A 21,798-nucleotide genomic window follows, 5' to 3' on the forward strand; every position below is an offset into this window, starting at 1 on the left:
GAGAATAATCACTTGTAATTATGTCAGTAATTATTATGTCGGCTTATGGGAGAAATCTCTTGAGCTGCATGTGCAGGTTTTGGCAGTTTATTTGGCTCGCTCCCCGTTTCACTCAACACCAGACGACCCCCCGAAAAAAAATCTCCTCAAAGGCAACCTGCTTCGCTCCTGCTGAAAATATTATCCTACAATAATAAAATAAAATAAGTTTTTAAGAGGCAAAAAGCCAGATGCAGGCTGTTTTTTTGTTGCATATTTATCCCAGCACACGTTTCTTATCAAAGGGTCTCCCCCTGTGCATGTGTGAGGGGAGAGAGAAAGGGTGCACCCACTTCCAGTCAAACCAATCTGCAATTTATCAGCTTTTGATGTGTTTTTTTTTACAATTAAACTGAGCTTTTTAGGCATTAAACTCCACAGCCGGCCTCAGTGCAGTAACAGTGCAGCGGAGTCACAGTGGCACTGGAGCGTTCGCTGTCAGCAGAGTTGATAAGAACCAGGTGAGAAGGTGAAGGAAAGAGTTGTACGAGGAGAAACCCAAACCTTGACCTGCCAGATGGAGAGCTCTCTCTTCTCCTCTACCTGCCACGCACTCCTCCTTTAACAGATTTCCATCCGTCCTGCAACTCTATCCCCCTTCCTTTATTGTTTCATTTAAATGAGTGCGGAGTCGATTCACCTTCTGCCTGGTTCCTTTTTTGTGCAACAGTTGAGTGTTTGTGTGTTAGAGAGAGAGAGAGGAGAGCGGGTGAAAGGCAGGGTCTGGTCCTTCTCAGCTGTTTCTATGTAAATCTAAGTTGAACAGAAGAGGAAAAAAACAATAAAACACGAAGCACATACTGTAGAGACAGATGTGTCCTCTTTCTTCTTCTTACACAAGAGAGATGGTGATGATGATGGAGCGAGGAGGCAGCAGACAGACACATTCCTCGGCTTTTGCCCTATTTGGCCATAGTGCGTCTGTGTTATAATGTGGTCCACCATGTAACTAGCGTTTTAATGTAGTGCAGTTTCAGTATCTGATTTTCTCCACCATCTTTCATCCAATTAAATTCCCACAGATATCCAATTTTCAGGAATTCGCAAATTTACGCATTCTCTTCAGGTCACGTCCCCTCAGTTTGCTAATGTGCTCTGAACAGGGATCAGTCACAGAAGTGCTTTATATTTTATACACTGTCATGTTCCCCTTCCCTTTTCACAAACTTATAATGCAACTGTTAAGCAGATTGATGTGTCAGATTAGGCTCACATCCTTTTTCCATTAGACAGATCCATTAGACACACACCCAGCACAATATTACAACATATTACAACACTCCTGTGCACAGATGCCGAACAGGCATTAACTGTACACACACTAACACAAACGGAGTTACGATACCTGGCTCTCGTCCTTAGCCAGGAATAAGTACTAACAGTAAATAGTGTAAAAAGATACTCCTCTAACATTTGCTACCTGATGACTCTTAACACAAAACAGTAGCCACATACCACTGATTTTATGATGCCTTATAAAACGCCAGTGTTTCCATTGTCGTCTTTTGGGAATTTTTGATAATGAGCCAACAGTAAAATGCAGTGTTGTGTCTTGGGAGGCTAGAGAGAGGTAATTAAGTCACCATCAGTGTCTTAGAGATTTAGTTAAAACTCGATTTGGGGTCTCTGAGGGGACACGGCACACGTTGACCTGTGATTTAGTGAAGAGGGGGAACCAGACCTCGGCCACGCTGAAACCTGAGGCGGCCCGATGTCGAGGTCAAGACATGAAATGTATTAGAAAATGGACACAGGGTGTGTGTGATTTCAAAGCTACCAGCAAGACAACGTGTGAACAAAAAAGTGTTTATTACAGAACCTTGTGTGTGTGATAATAAATACATGAACACTTGGCCAACATCCCAGTGTGGTGCATGAAGCACACACACTCACAGAGAGCAACTAAACCATCTGGGTGAAAACACTGAAGAATCCTCCTGCATATTATCTCTGGGGTCTCTGCGTCTGGGTTGGTCCCTTTAAACTGTAAACGCTTATCAGTAGCTGTGACTGTTTGTGTGTGTGTGTGTGTGTGTGTGAGTCTGTGTGTATATGTGTTCTCCTGTGTGGAAGGCTTTGGTAGGTTTTCCCTCAAACAGTCCTATAGCTGCAGTAACAGTAGTGTTTCAGGCGACTGGCTGTACATGTGGTTCAGCACGTGATTTATTGACACTCTTTGAACCATCCCAAGCCTGCTCCCTAAATAACGTCTCGCTATCTACTGCTAAACTGTAGCAGAGGTGCTGTCACAGAGCAGAGCTGTAGAAAATAAATGCCTTTGTTTTCTGTAAGGGTGAGTTTGTTAATTTGTGTGGAATGTAAGTTATAATGCAAAGAATGGATCTCAAGCGTGGATGTGTAGTCCGTCAAAGTGTTTGTCTCCATCTCGTGTCGGTGTACATCTGTGGGTTTTCTCATTCGTCTGAGTTGTTGTCTTGTGGCTGTGTGTGCGTTCTCTATGTGTCGGAGTCAATGTAAAGAGGGGATGCAGGGGGGGCGTTGTGCGCATGGAGCAGTAGTGGTCTATCCACATGCACAGACACACACAGACAGTCAGTGCTAGTTCAGTGACGGGGAGCGGTCGGTGGACCACAGCAGCTCGATGTAGGGCCACTTGGTCTGTAGGCAGCGCTTGACGGGAGTGTCGTCCGTCCGAACCATGGGGTCCTCAAAACCTAGCACCAAGGTTGTCCCTTCCACATACTCCACCTAAAAAACACACACATGTAAATTCACAGTTAACACAGCGTTAACCAAACAGATATTCAAACTCCTTTGTCAACTTTGACAGGCTTTAACTCTATCAATCCTTTCAGACACTTCCTGTGAAAGGGTCAAAGGTGAAATGGAGAGGGATGGATGCAAGTATACAACAGATGCTCACAACTTCACAACCGCACAAACACACGCTGCAGGAGACTGCTGTCAGCAGGTCTGTTATTCCCATCTAGAGCTATGGGAATGGAAATGCCATCACAAGCTTATAGGCGCCTTGCTGCATGTGTGTGTAGGCGTGTTATTTTGTGTAGACACACATGTGGTGCCATTCCTACATTTTTCAGGTAGCAGGATAGGAAAAAAGCAAATTTTACAGACTAGACCAAATTGACAGATGAAGAAAGTGATATTCCTGAGTCTCCGGATTTTTGCACCGCCACACCAGCTACACCCACTGACAATCATCCATCAAACTAAGCCTCCTTAATAGGCCTGTGTTGGACCATTCATCATCACTCGGCTGCTGACAGTGGCCTCCGTATTGAAATGACTCAAAAGAAACAGGAGGTTAAGCCAAGGTTTCTGGAAGGATGGACAGGCTATTAAGCTCGCTATAGCTACTGTTTATTCTGGAGTGGCAGCCTGCCTCCAACTGTGTGTGTGTGTGTGTGTGTGTGTGTGTGTGTGTGTGTGTGTGTGTGTGTGTGTGTGTGTGTGTGTGTGTGTGTGTGTGTGTGTGTGTGTGTGTGAATGAATGATGACAGGAAAATACGAAGAGAAATACTAAGTGTGTAAGTGAATACGAGAAGGAATTATAAAACCTGAGTTTCTTACCCTCTCGTTGTGGTTGGACTGCTTGAGTCCATTGTAGTGGTAGACGGGAAATGAGTCTGGGATTCCTGAATCCTGAAACACAGACATGGAGCACAGTGAAAAACATGCAGTGTTGTCAAAGAGTCTTCGGTCAAACACATAGCGACGGGGGTGGAAACCCACAGACAGAACATGTTTATGTCTCGGCCTGCGAGGCTTTACATTACGTTATATCCTGTGAGTTGGATTTAGAGGTGTGCGTGTATATTGGTGCATTGAAGCAAAGCTCCAATTACAACAAAGCAGCCAACAATAGAAAAAGGTCCAAACAGTGACACTGAGCCAAAACACCTCTCATGACTTTGGCTTGAAGGTGCCGAATGCTAATAGGGTGTGTTGTCTGCGAGCGTGTCCAGCTTCTCGTGTTTATGTCCCTATATATGAAACCCTAACCCTCACCCCAATCCCACGTGTGTCTGAGTGTGTGTGTCCAGTTGGCTAATGGTAGTATAATTTCTTTGCGGCTCGGGGCCGTTCCTCTGGTGAGTCCCTAAAGCCCTGATCACTTTAACACAGTTTCCCTCTATCTCTCTCCCCCTCTGCCTTGCACGCTCGCTCTCCCCTCATAAAGGCTTTTCACTGCTCTTTCCAAACGCCTCGGCGAGTTATGTCATATGATGTCGAACGCACGCATAGATTTCACATGAGACGCCACAGGAATGTTTCTGGCAAACAAACCTTTGATTTGAAAAACTCAACAAATGCTTGAGAAATAGACATTGGTGTCACCTACCATAGGAGGGTGTGTGTGTGTGTGTGTGTGTGCATGGCTCTCTTACAACGTGTTTTAACTCTGGATATTGATTTGTATGGCTGGATGAGAAGTTGTTTGTCATTTTGAAGTGGAAGTCCACCTCTGAACACTTTTACATACCTGATGGGGGAAGAACTCCAACAGGAACGGGCCCAGAAGAATTATGCCCAAACTCTCGGGATCCAGCTTAGTCTTCACCAGACTGACACTGAGACACAGAAACAGTGATGAATAAGGAAGGAAGGAAATATCACTAGAGTAGAAGAAAACAGATGCAGAAACCCAGAGAGAGAACCGACCGGAGGAACATCCACGATCAATTCAACAGGGGGGAAACAAAACAGCAGCCTGTGATGTCTTGTGTATAAAACACAGCGATAAAGACAAAGTGTGATCGCCCAGTGTGAACTTACGACGCCTGTTTTGGTAACTGGTGCAAATTTTCACGAAATCCATGGTGCAACTAAATATACCTCTTTCCAGACATTCCTACTTGTTGGATCAGTGTTATTATTATTCCACCGGGATGAAAAAAATAAAATCTGGCTCGATTGCCCTTTTAAGGCAGTGAGGAGAGAAGCAGGGGTTGTGCCCAGACACATGGGGGAAAGCACTGATTATGCACTCATCTATCGATTTGTACAAGTTGTACAAGCAGCAGGGCGGCAGAGTTGATAGTGACCCTGCTGAAGTGTCATTGAACCACACACACTGACAATTAAAACAACCTTCTGCTTTCTAGGGGAGAAAGAGAGAAAATCAGCACAGCGTTCAACTAGAATGACACTCAGTAGAGCTCATACCTCAATCAAGCGGGTTTGTTCTGGATCCACTGCATGATGTGAATGACATCACCATTTAAAAAAGGAGCAGTCATGAGCGGATGGTGCATACAAGTGCCTTCATTGAGCGGGCCATATTTATTCCTTAAGTCCAATCCATCCTTAGGGTTACAATGCAGTCATCTGATGTGTCTGGACTCGTGTGACTCATTTGAAGCTGTACGGATTCTTTAAGAATAACAAACAGATAAAGCTGGCTCTGCATTGAGGAAATAACAGTAAGTGAATAGTTTTATTTAGTTGCAGTGTTACAGTGAGGCATTTAATTATTTGAATATCTAAAGGAAATGTTTTAGTTTTTGGTTCAAACATTTTATCATAAAAAGTCAAAGTTGAATTGCATCATAAAAAGAAAAGTTGTCGTTTTCCAGATCTTTGCCATAGATAATGCTGCCAGAGACAGTACAAATCAAATGATCAAAAGAGTATTATTCCTCGGAGCCATATACTGACTTGCTAAGAGGAGCCATTGTCCACATAGTCGGTTAACCACAAATCGTAGCAGCTGACTGTCATAGGTCACACGATTTGTGGAAACAGTTTCAGGCGTGTATGTTTAGTCTATCACAGACAACTTGAAAACAGTTTGAGCTCATCTTCCATAAGTGATGAAAGACTTGGATTTAATACTTCTAGATACTCAAATCAATCATCCCCCCCCCAAACACTAAAGATGCACATTTTTTCACACGGAGGAATTCTTGCAATAACCCCCCCCCCCCCCAGTTTGCTGAGTATCATTGTGATGCATCAGCCATCTGGGGGTCTGCAGAGCAGATCAGTGGTCCGGTGACTTGGCTGCAGCGTTGGGTCTTACTGTTCCACAGATGAGAACGTGCTTCTGTTTGAAGCCGCACTTTAAAGCGTTTCCTCCCTCTCTGTCTTTCTTCCTGCCGTTAATGATCTAAGCCTCAGTTTCTGACTTTCGTTCCTTCGTTCTTTCATTCTTCAACGGCTTTTATAGTGAGCTCGCCCTGGTCTTTCTTTATAGTTAGCTGCTAGTGAAACATGAGCACGGGGCGGCTGACCCGGCCTGGCCGTGACTTAGGAGGTAGAACTTTAGAAGCACTACAGGTGCCACCCACCCACACACACGCACACACACACAGGCTGATATACACACAAACATAAAGCCTTGAGCATGCAAACACTTACTACTCGGGTTCCGAGACAAGGTCAAGGGCTTTCATCACATCCTCCAGCAGAGACTCAGGGATGAAGCCATTATCTGCAGAGAGGGAGAGAGAAAGAGAGCGTAAGAGAGGGAGAGAGAGAGAGAGAGAGAGAGAGAGACACATAAAAGAAAAACTGATGCACTTGCTGACCTTGGACAAAACATAAAATACATGCTTCCGATGAAAACCAGGGGAAGCCTTTACCTACACACATATGTGACAAGCACCATTAACATCACGAACTCTGGGGAATTAGCTCATCTGACACAATAGAAAAAAACCAAAAGAAAATCCAACATACCCACACGCACGCAGACACACACACAGACATACAAACTTCGTCCTTTCTGGCTGACCTACATTCCATGGTCGTGATGATCGGTTTACCTGAGCGGAGAAGCTTTAAACATTAACATGTGTTCTTGCCCGAAAGATTGTGTGTGTGTGTGTGTGTGTGTGTCCGGGCATTTACAACATGTGAGCATGTGTGGGCTGTTGTTTAGATACATACAACCAGCCTCAATTGTGATTTGAGGAAGATTAAATGACAATCGCTCTGCTTCTCCGCTCTCAACTCAGTCATGCCTTTTCAGTGCCAGATGTTTACTCTCTATGTGGCAACTGAGAGTGTGACAGCCAGCAGAGAGGGCACAAACACACACAGAGAGACACACAGACTGACACACACAACACAGGGACACTTACAAACACGACAATTTTACAGACCGTGCAGAGATAGTGGGTTTCTGAGTGCATGACTAGTGAGTCACTGTTTTGTGTGTGAATGCGTCTGGCGCCCCTTCTCCACAACACAGGGGGCTGTGCTGACTCTCCATGTGACACAGGCAGATTTATGGGCCCTTTGCACAGCACTCAACTGCGCTGCTGGCTATGGCATATGTGCATATAGACCACTACATAGTGTGAACGCATGTGTGTCCTGTACAGCACATCTACTATGGCCCTGGCATTCGTTTGCGTGTCTTTGTGCATTTTGTGGAACACAAAGAGCAAGATAGAGAAAAAAAAAGGAGATAAAAAGGCGACAGACAGTTGATGTTTACATATTTTTTGTTTCATATCAACGCACCATTTACAATAAGGAGCTCTACAAAACAGCGAGTTATATCTACGAGTCAGATTGTATATAATACCGTTTCAGGCGAAAAGAGTGAAGCACAATTCATTTCTCAGTAACAACAGATAAATATGAATGGTCGAGGTAAAACTCCTGATTTAGTCAGGTCCTTGGCTGGATGCTCTTGCAAAATGAATATCTCTAAGTGTGTGTTGTTAATGTGCTCAAGTTTTGAGTGTGACTCTCCACATCTCTGCCTCCTCTTTCTTCTCAGCGGCAGAGGAGAAACAATACACTACAGATGTCGATAAGGCATGAACATCCCGCACTGCAATCACAGGGCTAAACGAGTGAAAAATGCTTCTGACATCCGACTTTCGTTCCTTCTCTTAAACTCCGTATTGTCATTATTCTGGAGGTTTAAGAAAATGAGGAAGAGAGGGAAACAGCAGGATGGTTGATTCAGCTGTTAGAGGAGCTGATCTCACCAACCTAAACAACAACAATGGAGATGAGACCGGGAAGACTCTTTATGTTTGCAGAAGAAAATTAACAGAGACGGGAAACAAGAAAGACGGGACGAAGGGAACAATGGAGGTTATAGATGCCTCTGCTCATCCAGGAAGAAGAGAACAGGCAGATGTTGTTTTCTCAACTTGCTTGTTTTGTGTTAAATTGAACATTTGGAATAAGATACATCTGTGTGCCAGGATCTTCATTTACCTGGATTACTAATGACCAAATAAAGTATGATCCATAAAAACAAGTGTGCAGGGGGTGAAGAGCAGGAGACATGACTCAGCAAGATAATGACCACGTGCACAATAAATAAATGATACAAACACGTTCATTACCTTCAGGATCAAATGACTGGAAGACCCTCCTGGCCTGCTCTGATGGAGACTCTGGGCCTACCAGGGACATCTCCTGTACAGGGGGGAGGAATGCAGAGACAAAGAGGGGGGAGACAGAAGATTAAAAGGTGAGAGATAATTCTTGTTGGCATGAAGATGTCTGACCTAAAATTGACCATGTCGAGATTTGTGACCCAATTGACTGAGAGGGATAGAGAAGGGACGAGAGGTGGGATTAGATCATATTATGGGGGAATGTGGCTTCATCAGTGTTGAAGCATTAGAACCACTGAGCGAGGAATCAGACAATCATTAAGACCTACTCACAACTAAAAGATTGGGATTGGACTCGTCAGTTGAGCCGGACTAATGTACGACAAACTGTCGCCAAGACATGCAGCCAACACACCATTGTAACAGTGTGTGATGCACTGCTAGTGTGCACTGTGCGTGTGTGTGTGTGTGCCTGTGTGTAATCTAAGGGGCCAGTGCAATCACCAGAGCCCATCAGCGTATTAACTGATCTGCTGATAAACTTAGACGGTTTGTTTTCACTCCAAACGCATAATCAGGAAATCGAGTCTTACAAATACAGCCCATGATTTATGACTAGGCTTACAGTGTTTGTTTGCTGATGAAACTCAGAGAGAACAACATTGGCAGGGAGGACATAAAGAGAGGGAGTGGGTGTGTTAATCAAGAGTGTGATGCCTTTTGTGGCTGGCATAGAAAACCTTGATAATCTCTACACCAAAAGGCCTCAGCATGCTCCAAACAAAGCCCTTGTTAGATCACTTAACGGCACATAAAACAATGAACAGCACGCACACAAGACCCTGGGAGAATGTGGGCTGTCGTCCCCAATTGCGGGATTCACTATAAGTTCCACTGTGTTGAAACAACAAATACACAAAAGACACCAAGCTCTTGGCAGGAGGAGGATAAGACTGCAGGCTTTTCGCCCGCCAGTGTGTGGTTATTTAAAACAGAGATAAACTCTTTTTAGAAGACACATAGAACAACAAGTCGGAAATCAGACACCCTCCACAGTTTCATGAGAACTTGTCCATGCTAATATTTTCAGTGTTACTCAATATTTTGAAACTTACAGCGTGTAAATGAAACGTCAGTTCCCGAACTTTGCAAACAAACAACGAGTGCAAGGGTGAGAGGGCACAGCTTAAAATATATGGCATGAATAATTATTGAGAGAAACGGGAGTATAAAAAAAAGGAGATATGATGGATATATTTCCAAGAGAGAATGAAATTAGATACTTATCACACACACACACAGCGGAGGCGAGAAATCAGAGGGTTCTCACTGTTCCTCCATGAGGGACTGTAATTATGACAACGCAGCGCTGGAAAAACACACAATGTTTTTGGAGAGCAAATGAGCCCTGCTCATCTCCTTTAGCTGGCCTTTATTAAAAGCCTGAGCCTCAGATTCACGCAGACTGCTTGGGTTTCACGGTCCACTTATTACTGTAGTCAGGGCTTACTCAAGGAGAGAGGGGTTCAGGGGGGACACATCGAGAAGAGATGACTCCCAGCTGTCCGCTCTTCAGATGCAAAGAATAACAGTCTGAGAAAAGGCGAACAGGCGATCGCACACTGTTCTGTCACACAGAGTATAGCAGCGTCCTGATGTGTTAACATTACAGGCCCCATAAATCTGACAGAAGATTAGTCATTAGCTAGATATAGTGTTTCACGCATAGGGCTGGACAGAGGTATTTCTGCTGATCCTGGAAGAAGTGCTGAAAAAGTACCTCAGTGCTTCAGTACATGTCAGCAGACAAACTAATTAAATGTAGGTTTAGCAGGGAATTATGTGTCTTGAAAGATGAACTGTTTTGATAAACTGAAACTTTGCCTTTTACCTGAACAGGAAAAATAGATCTTTTCTGAAAGTGATGAAAAGTCCAATAAGCCTCTGGAACAAAAGCTCAGTTTGTTCGTCAGACTTTCAGAGCAGAATGGAGACATTAAGTGTAAAAAACCTGATAATACTATGGTTCACAGGATGTCAGCACTTAAGAGTGTGGACAAGAGACAAAAACAAAACAAAACATGGTATTATGGCAAGTCTCGACATGCTACTATGGCTAATGAGGACATAGACTAGACAATGATTCACACGAGCGTAGATTCATGCACATACACTGAAATGTACGTGTGTTTGCATGCGAGTGTGTGTGTCTGTTTATGTGAGATGACAGGTCCGCTTGGTTGTCTTTGATCCCTGTTTTATTAGAGGCCTGAGGAAGATGCCGCTGAGTTGGAAAACATGTCATGAAGCGAACACGCTCCACAGGGAAGTTGTGTATGTTAGTGTGTGTCTCCGCGTTTCTTTCCACTCAAACCCACCGTGTTGCACTATGTTCATGTGTTTGAGAGAATATCTCTGCAATAGCAATTATTAGGCCTGTCTGCTGCGGAAATGTGTTTGCCTGCACCAAGGTCCTGTATTCTATTCTATCTAGAGCGCTAACATTGAAACTCATGCAGACTGAAAACACACACATGAATACCAGTTAAACTCGGACAAAACTACTCTAGATGGTAATGTCCTTGCATCCAACTAAACAGTTGAGAATCTGGGAGTCATCTTAGATCTCTAAAACAAATTTCAAAGACTGCCTTTTTTCATCTTTGCAACATCTACAAAAATCAGGCATGTCCTCATAAGGTGCAGCTTTTGTTACTTCCAGACTTGATTGTTGTAATTCCTAACTATCCGGCTCCAGCAGTAGGTCTTTAAACAGAGCAGCATGTGTCCTGACAAGAACCAGGAAAAGAGATCACATTTCTCCTGTATTAGCTTCAGTCCACTGCTTTCTGGTCGTGATCATCATTTATAATCCATGATCAGGCTGTCACCACGGACACCAACTCGCTGATCATGGATTATAAATTCAAATGGATTTCTCCCTTCATCTCCGTTTGACGTTTTCTCTTTGTACGAATACCAAAAGAATTGATACACTATGAGACAAACCGTGATATGTGAATATGGCCAATACAAATCAAATTTGATCGATTCATTTATTGAAATGCAACATGCAGCAAAGGGCTATCCTTAAGCAAATGGTGTGTTTTTGTATCTTCTCAGTTAAGTCAGGAGATCCGACACATAACAAGAGTATTGTGCAGTACAAACACAAGACTATATTTCTTATCATCAGACCAGATTCCCAGGATCACACTCTCCTATATAAAGAATCAAACATCCAACTAATCCCTTTACCATGTGCACAATCTTGGAAAAGGATCACAGCCTGAAACTTTGCCTCAACCCAACTTTCTCTCCATGCTTGAGTGGCTCTCTTAGGTTGACAATTCATCCCCTATAGGCCCTTTTTCCCCCTCTTGCTCTTTCTCTTGCCTAATTACAGCCCTCTTTACCTGCCTTTTCCTGCGTTAAGTAGGTACTCTGCTTCTTGAGTATTTCCTTCCCTCCCAACCATGACTTTTTCTTCCATTCTTCCGTCCCTGTTTCGTCTATTATCTCCACAGGCAGGTAGCTACTTTAGGACAGAGAGGTAAGCACAGTACTTTTCTAGAGTTACTCTTTCTTTCTCTTCTTTTTGTCTACCAAAGAGCTATTGTGTGTGCTGAGAGGTCCTGAGTGGCTATACAGTGCATCGGAGGGGATCGGTTTCAAGGCAACAAAGCAGAGGTCTCGGACGGTGTCTCCTGCCTTGTTCCTCGTAAGTTCCGACATATTCACTACATGACAGCATGAGGAGGGAATTGAGGGGCCAGTCTGTGTGTGATTGTTTGTTACTTGAGTGTGTGTTTGTTGTGTTCACCTTAATCAGCCTTTGTCCCTTATAAGAGGACAGGAAGTAATGGAAAACCCAACGCTCTTGCTACATAGGGAGTGCGTGCAGTATCGACTGTATGTTAACCTCTGAGTGTGCGTTTCAGGTGTGACAGACAGGACAAAGTGGTGATTTATGGAGCTGTCTTGGATGAGAAAGACTGTGTCTCACCAGAAACATGAGGAGACACCAGAGGAGAGTTATGTAGCGTGATGATGGGTCCCATAACAGAGACCAACACACAGGGGAGAAGGAAGGATAATGCACCACACACACATGAACAGAGAGAGCCTTTCATGCTGCTATAATGGCCTTTAGTCTGACCTGTCACTGATTATTAATGACTGTTAATGTACACTGCTTTGTTATTCTGTGTTTCTGTGTGGCCCGCACCCTCTGATCACACCAAGACTGGTAAGTCATCCGGTTTAATAGAAAACACACAATTTGAATCATCTATTATAGATGTTTCCTGTTGCTGTTACTAAATATGAATTCCCTATTAGTTCAAACTACATACAGTACATTGAGGGTAATGGGCATAATTCAGTATTACTGTTATTTTTATTTTTAGCATTGTTCCATTCTGTTGATATGACTGTTTCAGGTTATCATGTGTCATTATATATCATTATAGAACACTGCAAAACTTCCCTTATAAAACAAATTCACTAGATTTATACATGTCTACACCAATATTCGAACATTAATCATTATCTTCATCAAAGTGTAAAATAAAAATCATGGATCTTCCCCCTGATCCAGGGCCGCAAAATTGAAAACATAATCTCCTTGACAGAGTTAAGGGGCTCATAAATGTTCCTGAGAACATGCATCTGTTTACTCAGGGGGCTTGTCCTAGCTTTCACACCTGAGCAAGTTACACTGAGTGAAGAAGACCAGCCCTTGACGGGCACGCTGCGTGTGTTCGCAAACACAAAGCGCCACAATGGCCGCTCTCTCTCCTAGTAAATCACTGGCCTACAAAATGACAACTGGACGCATACACAAACAACACGCATGTATCTCCCTGGAGAAGCAGAGACACAGCCTGTGAACCTCATCACTCAGCAAAAATGTCACAAGAGGATCACCCCCACCTCCGTTCCTGAGTGACCGCTCTTTAAAGTGCATCCTTCCTTTCTACTTCTCTACTTCCCTCCTTCCTCTTCCCTTCCCATAAGGGACCACTAATCTGAAGAGGTTGGTTGAGGTGCGCGGGGAATCCTTTTCTTGGGGAACCGATCTACTGTACACTTGAGGGGATAGATGCTTCAAAGACAAGAGGAGGAGAAAGGAAGGATTGAATCCTTTTTTTTTACAAATAATGCATGATACGTCTCATCCATCACCTATCCCACTTCTTCTTTGCTCTCTCTCTTTCTTCGTTTCTGTCCTTCCTGTGGCGTCTCAGAAACTCTTGTCCAAAAACAGATCCCATTACATGCCATTATACACACTCAGGCTCTCTCTCACAAGCACACACACATTAATACAACGGAGGGCAGAGAGAGTGTGTGTGTGTGTGTGTGTGTGTTTGTGTGTGTGTGTGTGGGGGGGGTGTTGTGGGTAGGGATCAGAGATGGTGGAATGGTCTTTTGTGTAGGTAGATTAGATAAAAAACACTAATGGCATTAAGCTGATGGTCTGAAAGCCACAGTCACACACTGACAGCGACTCGGGAGAATACACACCCGTCCCTGATGGCAGACAGAAGGAGCCGCTGACACATCAGAGGCAGGGATCAGGTTGTCTTCTTTTGTGAGGCTGATGGCTCCATATCGAAGCTAAAAGCTGCATAACCAGGTAGTGTGTATTTTTGTATCATAAATGCTGGGAAATCTCAGTGTGCTGCGAATAGGCTCTCAGCATAGATTCCATTTCAATAAGGACAGGGTCTCACTGAGTGTTCTTGCCCTCTCCCGCCTCGTTCTCAAAGCCGGCCCAGAGTAGTGTCAGCTATCTACGTCAGTATAAATGCATGTGTGTGTGTGTGTGTGTGTGTGTGTGTTGCCAGTCTCCAGCGGGACAAATGGATCCAGATGGGAACTCCGGAATCACATTCCCTACAGGAAGCCATCCACCTAAAGCTGCACACACATACAACACTAATGCTAATCAGGATTAGGTTCCCTGCTCTCTGGAATGTGTGTGTTTGAGCCAGGCCGTGTGTGAGTGTGTATATGTGACTATGTCACCAGTGCCGGGGGAGTTGTAGCAATCCGTAAGTCATCAGCGCATGCATGACGACTTTGGGTCATCATCGAGGCAACATATGATCCACTCGCCTAACAGGGTAGAGCTCTACGCATGTAAGTGAGCTTTTAATCAATGGCATTTTGAGGGTGTGGCATTATGATGGAGATGACTGCCTGGGATCTTTCTGTCTCTCCGGTGCCATTTTCACAACAGCACAGAGAATCAATTTGCTCCACCAAAACTGCCAGCTTTAATATACAAGCTACATCAACGTATCACATTACATGTTCACTGATAGAGATGATAAACATGCTTGTTTGACTGCGAGGAGGTTAAGTGGACGCACACGCACACATGAGCAGTGATCTGATGAATCATACTCCTGTCCAAGGGCCTACGTTTTTCTCAAAGTTACAACCGCAGGGTTGACCTCAATTAGGGTGAGCCTTCTGTATCTTGTGGCATAGCCCAGTGCATGTATGTGTGTGTGCATGAGTGTACATCTGAGCCTCTGCAGTTGCAAGAAGATGATGGCAAGGCATTTTTCCAAGGATTTCCAAAGGTTGTGACCACATGAACCTGGTTCCAGTTTTGTTTTTTGCACATTTCACTCAAAAACAAGGTTAGATTCTGCAGAAGAGATTTGTCAATCTCAAGCTCCAGTGTGCAACAACTTGTAAAGAGTGGTTATTCAGAGTACACTCCATTGCTCAGTGTTAATATCACAGACACTGGGCAGGTAAGTAAACAGCATTTTTTCATGTTGTCTTTAGGTCACGTACTAAAGCTGACAAACAAAATAAATAAACTCACCCAAGCCTTACTGCATTGGAGACACAGTTTGCATGTGTTTTTATCTCTTAACTTCTCCTTTCTATCATTTTTTTTTATCGTTAATCTTGTTCCTGGGACTTTTTTTGTGCAACAAAAACATGTTCTTATGAACAAATGCCAGAACAGAACAATGTGTGATCCCTTTTTGTTAGCACAAACCTGCCAGTAAAGGCAGACAGATGTATACTCTAAAAGGAGGCTCTCATTGAAGTCCAAATCCAGCGGTTTACACATGAAGGCCATACGTTTCTGTACAGCACATTGTTTGGTAGATCACAGATGGTTGAGAAACTAAAACTGAGTGCTCCAGTGCGTGTGAGGAGAAGAGCATGACGATAACTGTGTGAGTGTGTGCGTGTATGTGTGTGTGGAAGCTTTTTTCCCTCTTAATGCTGGATAGGTAAAATGCCAAGAAACAGTACTGGCCATATATGACTATCTCCTGCGCTCATTTTACCTCCCCTCCCTTTCGGCCTCTTTTTTTCTGTCACATTGATATCTGACTTGGACTAAATTAAATCTGTTAAGCACGTTCCATATTTTGTTTTTTCTTACCTTCTGAGGAGACTGGCTTCTATTATGCACTGTGTATCTCTGTGTGTGTGAATTATGTGTTTGCTTATGAATTGATGACTGTATTCAACTTGCCTTGGTGAAAAACACAGAGAGATGGGTCTCACTGCCAAGGATCCAAATAGGGAACTTTGGAGACTTGAGGAATGCCCCGACCTAAAACACACACAGCCAGAGAAAAAGAATGCACCACAAATGCGTCTGTTTTGAGTAGTTTTCATCATGGCTCAGACTGTTCAACACACAACATTTGATTACAAAGCACATTCACATTTAAACATGTCAGAGAGCAAGAACATCATGTTACTCTGGATCCTCAACAAACAGCGGTATTTAGAGAAATGTTTATTAACAATTATAATATTGAACTCTTTTGTTTTCCAAAAGGATCATCTCTTATAAGTCACTTGCTCTTCTGAATAGTGGCATCAGGTTCAGCTTGAACTTCCTTTTCATGCAAGAACAATAAACCTAATGGTGCAACATTACATGAACAGTGCACAGTGAGCAGGCCTCTTAGCATTGGATATGAAATGGTCTTTTAAATCACTCCGAACATCTCCATTTACTTTGGCAACTATCCAATTTCTATTAACATATTATTTGTCTTTGGAGAACTCATGCTTTTTGGAGCTTGCTTATGTTGGCAATTATAAATAAACAGCAAAGTTTCCTGTTTTTCAAGCTGACTACATTGTGTCACATCACGTGTTTTGTGAAATTGCTTTTGTCATCTACTTTGGGCTGTTGCATGTGTCACAGAAAATAAAAGCGTAAGGAGAGTGGGAGTATGTTCAGACCATTCCTCACAAACACATATTTTCACATGAGGGCTCTCACTGTGGTTTGTGCTTCACATATTGAGAATGACCCACATCTCGGAGTCACAAGTAACAGTGGGCATTTTTGTGATCATTTGTTTACTTGGAACTCTCTCAGTATATACAATGGGTGTCCATCTTTATTAAAAAAAAAAAAAAATCCCCAAATCCTATGCATATTTATCATAAACAAACATTGAATCATTTGTTGTTTCTTTTCATGATGTTCTCAAAAACTTTAAATGGCTGTACCTTGCAGTAGCGTAGAGATTCCATGAGCGTGAGGAAGCCAACTGATGCCTGTTTATGAATACCATGTAGCTCTACAAGACAGGGAGAGAAAAAAAAGAGCAATTAAATTTTGTTTAATTACGTCAAACTGGCATTAATTTGTGCTTTTTGTGCAAGGCTGTGGGATGTAAGAATTATTGAAGACTGTTGGATGCAGTTTAAATCCGCGGCCACAAAACTGAGCTCTGGGTGATGCGTGTGAATATGGCATGTTTGTGCGAATATGCAGGAACTTTATGGATGTCTTACTCATGCCAGAACACTCCCTGTCTCCATCCCAGACATTAGAGACTGCGTGGCCAGTAACAAGGAGGTTAACCAGGCTCTGACTGCAAAAACAGATAAGAAAAAAACATCAGTAAAGTATATGAGGAATTCTAAAGTATATAAAACACACAAAAAAGACCCAGAATAGCATTTAACTTGCTGTAACAGTCTAACTGATGTGGACAGTAGGTGAAGAGAGGTGTTCTTATACCTGCCATGACCATGCACAGGGTCAATAAGAGGCTCCAATGTGTCCTGGATCTCATTTCGTATATTCTCTATACCCTGCAGAGAGAAGACCAGAAGAGACAAATCTGTATATTTGAGCATAAATTTGACAAACAGGACAAATTAATTAAATGCTAAAATATAAGGATTAAAATCTTCTTCGTCAAAAGAAAAAAGGAGTTTCGTGTTTGAAGCAAAAAAAAAGTCTCTATATTTATCCCTTCATGCTAATAACTTGATAAATATGGAAAAAGTGACAAAACCGATCTTTTTGTTTCCATTCCATATGTAATTTTTCCACCCCTCTTTCCATGCAAGCGTTTGTTTATGTTACCTTGGTTAGGATGACTGAGTAGAGGAAAAGCAAGACTCCACAGCACCCCCCCCAGGTCTGGTGGAGGGACAGCACCTCATCTCTCAGCTCAGACACTGACAAGACAGTCCGCTTACTGCATGAGAGAAACAAACATCAAGATGCCTTATGAAACATTCAAAAGAAAAAAGAATTGTTGGATCTTAGGAAACTACAGTCAATGAGACTGATGGATTGAGTGTATCTGTCATTCCGGGGTGGTTAATACAACTATCAATGGGGCATAAAATCTATAAGACGTGCCATGAAAAATCTGCCCTTGTCTGTTGGGAGCCACCTTCCTCTTTTAATTGCCTGTCTTAGTTAGTATGCACTTCTTCACTGCGAGTCATCATTGCTTTTTGCTGACTGTGGTCTCAGCTGCCAGTGCACAACGCGATGAAATTTCAATATTCCTCTGGCAAATGCAGCCTTGCATTCATTTAGTTTGTGTGTATGACAGAGAGGTTGTGTGAAAGAGAGGTAGTCAGAGTTTTTTTTTTATATGAGGCAATCAGTGAAAATGCTGATTCGGCAACAGAGTGAAATAGCTCATCATTGTGGAGGCCAACTTTAACAGATGAGATTGATCATATACAGTCCCCTCAGCTCTCCTGATACTATCCTCTGAGAAATGTGTACTTCTATATTCTATTCCTGCATATTGGCAATTGTAAATCCAGGATTTATGAGGTTTTGATCCCTCCGGAAACCTGCACTATTACTTGAGATCATCTGAGTTGAGGAGGAAACAGTAATGAGTATAAAGATGCAAGGTGTTAGCTGTGGTGAGAATATTTAGTGTCACTTACTGAATAACACTGTGAAATCGCTCAAAGCCAAGATCCTCAGCAGCCAGAGCAGCTAGGCAAAATAAAACACACAAACACTATAGGGTCAGAGTTTAACACAGTAAAAAGCCACACTGTCAAATAGTTAGTCATTGAAATGTACCATTTTTGTGATATGAACATTCATGTGTTTGTGCACCGTTATTTTTAAATTTGCATCTCGCGTGTGAATATGACAGACGTCGGACTCACTGGGAGGCTTCTCCTTTGGCGACTGGCTGCTCTCTGGCACGTCCTGCGTTTGTGACTGTGACTGTGTCTTAGTATGTGTGCTAGTGTGTGGGCTCTGTCCCTTTGCCCAGGTCACCAAGCAGAAGCCTGTGGAGGGGCTGGAACAGGCCGACTCCAAGATTTCACTCAGTGTGGAACACAGGGCTGTTTTCTGCTCCCCCTCTAGCAGACACACAAAAAAAATATGCATGGTTTAATGAGCTATTCAATTACAGATTATAACACAAACATAAAAGCAATGGTCTGGAGGTTTCTGTGGACAATTTACCTGACATCTGTCTCCAGTTGGAACATTCTCTGTTACAGATAATGTTCTTGAGAAGGAAAGCCTGTGAAGAAACACAGTCAGTCTCCAAATGTGCAAGAAAATACAACCAAATACACTTTCTATGTCCTGCACACAGATTTGTGTACAGATGATACAGACAAAAAATACACTTTTTTATTCTTGCTGTGGCACATACAATTTTAAATAAAACTATGGATTTGTGTGAGAGATATAGCCATTTCTATGAAAAGTTCTAAAATCAAAAGGGTGTCAAAGCAAGTTGACCATGGATACTTAAGGTTTCTTGTCCAGCTGTGGGTCGATTGAATATTAGTTTAAGCATAATAAAAAGCTCATATGTGTCTCCAAGTTAACTGAGGCTCTGTTCATATCTGGTATTTAAATGATCACAAGTCGACATCTCTTAGTACATCAGTTCACATCTGGCATTACAACTTGCCACTACATGTGTTCAGTGTGACCTATTAGTCAAATAAATCACTTACAGAGACTTAATGCGTAATCGTTTTTTCCCCAGTAGGAGGCAGCAATACACTTCGCATAATACCGACTGGGTCTATTCCTTTCAAAAATGAAGAAGTTACCATGCAGGTGGAGAAGATAATATTGAGCCTAAAACAGCAAACATTGATCAGAAATAGATTCATCACAATCATGTCTTAAATGATCTTCAAATGAAAAAAAGACTGGTAGAGATTCAGAGGGGAAAATACAAAGTGCCCACTGAGGTCTGTGGGCCAATGTCTTTAAGGAGTCGTTGACTAAAGAAATTAATATTTTTTACAGTAAATATGATATATTTATGTCTGTGGACAGATTGTGTCAACATGATAGCCTTACTACAGTGAGAAATGTAGTCACAAAACTTCTGTTGAGGGCTCAGTTTTTTTGACACTGGGACCTGTTAATACCAAATGGAAAACTGAACTTGATCATACCTGGACAGGTGCAATGACAGCACATGGGCCTCCTTCAAACTGCTCCAGAGCTGTGTGCTCATTCTCACTGAAAACAAATCCTGTGATGAAAACAAAAACATCTCATTTAAACAAAGGGAAATGTTTCACAGTGCACTCAGGTGAGATGTTTGATAAATGACTGAGGAAAAAAGGCAGCAACACCTTTCTTGATAATCAATTAACAGTTTAAAAGTCATGTTAAAGAAAACACTGGGTTCGGTCTCTCAAAATGTAGTGGTTCCTATGATAGTAAAGGGAATTCCGTTGAGTTTTGAAAACCCACATAACAAAACAAGGTAATTAAAGACTTCACTGGACTATATTTTGCACGTTTTACAGACCAATGGACTTACGATTAATCAAGAAAATAACTGATCGCTTAAATAATTAAAATTATTATTTTAAGCGATCCTACTGACAGCCATGGAGTGAATCCAGACTAAACTCTGCAGAAGGTCCAACTAACCATGTGCAGGAGCTGTAATGACAACGTACAGTATTCATAATAGCTCTGTATTTTACTGCTTGCCTGAACTTCAAATAGAAAGGAGGATCCGGCGATTGAAATTCCTTGGAAAAAAACTCTGAGGAATCCCTGTTTCTGAATGAAATGTCAGGTGTTCCGTGGAAGACTGAGCATCATACCTTGGGACCATCTGCGGAAGATAGAAGCGGACACTACCCCACTGGAGGGTCTCCCCCAAACCAGATCCACCACCTCCTTGTTTAACTCCGACATGACAACTTTCACTGCAGGTGGATCCACAGGCTCTCCCTCTTCAGTCCGACAGCCAGGTGGGGAAAACAGGGATCTGCTGAGGCCAACTCTCTAGCTCTTCTCGAGGTTGACAGTCCACTTCTCTCGGGCAGGTCGAGCCGGTGGCATTGGCCACAAGCGACCTGTGTCTGTCTCCAGTGTCTGGCAGCAAGCTGGCTGGTAGGAATGACATCAACCTAGCCACAGCAGCCTGCGAGATAATGCAACAGCACCACATGTTAAGATCGTTGGCTAATGCTAATAGCAAACATATGTTTTAGCACATGTAGCTAAACTTCACTTCTAAGGCGACAGTGGCTTTATTACACACTTTGTTAATCATTGCAATGTTACATTTTGGCTCGGTCACCCAACAAGCTAGAAAGCTAACAGTTAGATTAATGTTATATAGTTGTATAAAACAACAGCGGGATACCGTACAGCTAGCTACGAGGCCGCGTTGTGACCTCCTTATACTGTTTTTGTGTTGGGTGATATTTTCAAGAAGTGTATTGGCTTTGTAATGTCAGCAGTTAGCATTAGCTGTGCTACTAGCAGCTAATCTTTCACTGCTTTGTCATTCAGCGACTTCCCACAACACAGCGGGACCGACAGATGAATGAACTCGTTCTGCTTGATATCGGTTTGAAGAAAGTAAAATACAGTTACCTTGATAAGCAGTCGAGTAATCGGTTTCCGTATCGATTCGGTATTTCGGTCGCAATTAAACTGTCGCCAACGTCTCTGTCATTCGTTTATTTACAACAGGATTGTAGAAAAAAAAAACATGCGTCCATTTGACGTGTCTGCCAATTGGTTGAAATCCAGCGGGTTCCTGGTGCGTCAAGAGGTACAGCCTCATCGCGTTATATCATTGGTCCACAGGCTTGTCAGTCACACAGAGCGCCCGCCCACAAGCAAAAGCGGTTGACACGTTTAAAACGTGCCTTTTAAATCCCTTACCCGGAAACACAAAGTTGTAAT

At 42.8% G+C, this 21,798-nt stretch overlaps 1 protein-coding gene across 1 annotated transcript; it reads right to left on the minus strand.

Moving 5' to 3' along the window:
- Positions 1-1,829: 1,829 nt before the first annotated feature.
- On the minus strand, positions 1,830-21,628 carry mindy3 (MINDY lysine 48 deubiquitinase 3). Its single transcript, XM_062398876.1, has 16 exons — positions 21,484-21,628; positions 20,703-21,025; positions 20,037-20,116; positions 19,078-19,138; positions 18,771-18,971; positions 18,540-18,591; positions 17,710-17,824; positions 17,359-17,432; positions 17,130-17,209; positions 16,842-16,912; positions 15,844-15,924; positions 8,334-8,406; positions 6,382-6,454; positions 4,505-4,592; positions 3,592-3,663; positions 1,830-2,748 (listed from the first exon to the last, which is right to left on the minus strand). The coding sequence occupies exons 2-16, from the start codon at positions 20,794-20,796 to the stop codon at positions 2,599-2,601; spliced, it is 1,365 nt and encodes a 454-aa protein (XP_062254860.1). The 5' UTR covers positions 20,797-21,025; positions 21,484-21,628; the 3' UTR covers positions 1,830-2,598.
- Between the last annotated feature and the right edge of the window lie 170 nt (positions 21,629-21,798).

This window comes from Platichthys flesus, chromosome 11, assembly GCF_949316205.1.
Source record: "Platichthys flesus chromosome 11, fPlaFle2.1, whole genome shotgun sequence".
Taxonomy (NCBI): domain Eukaryota; kingdom Metazoa; phylum Chordata; class Actinopteri; order Pleuronectiformes; family Pleuronectidae; genus Platichthys; species Platichthys flesus.

What these genes read in the sequence shown, in the direction of transcription:
- mindy3 (XM_062398876.1), bottom strand. Translation starts at nt 20,796, where the DNA reads ATGTCGGAGTTAAACAAGGAGGTGGTGGATCTGGTTTGGGGGAGACCC. An exon ending in CTGTCATTGCACCTGTCCAG is followed by an intron (nt 19,139 to 20,036) that starts GTATGATCAAGT and finishes GTTTCTTCACAG; the next exon opens with GCTTTCCTTCTCAAGAACAT. An exon ending in GCCAAAGGAGAAGCCTCCCA is followed by an intron (nt 18,592 to 18,770) that starts GTGAGTCCGACG and finishes TATTTTGCCTAG; the next exon opens with CTGCTCTGGCTGCTGAGGAT.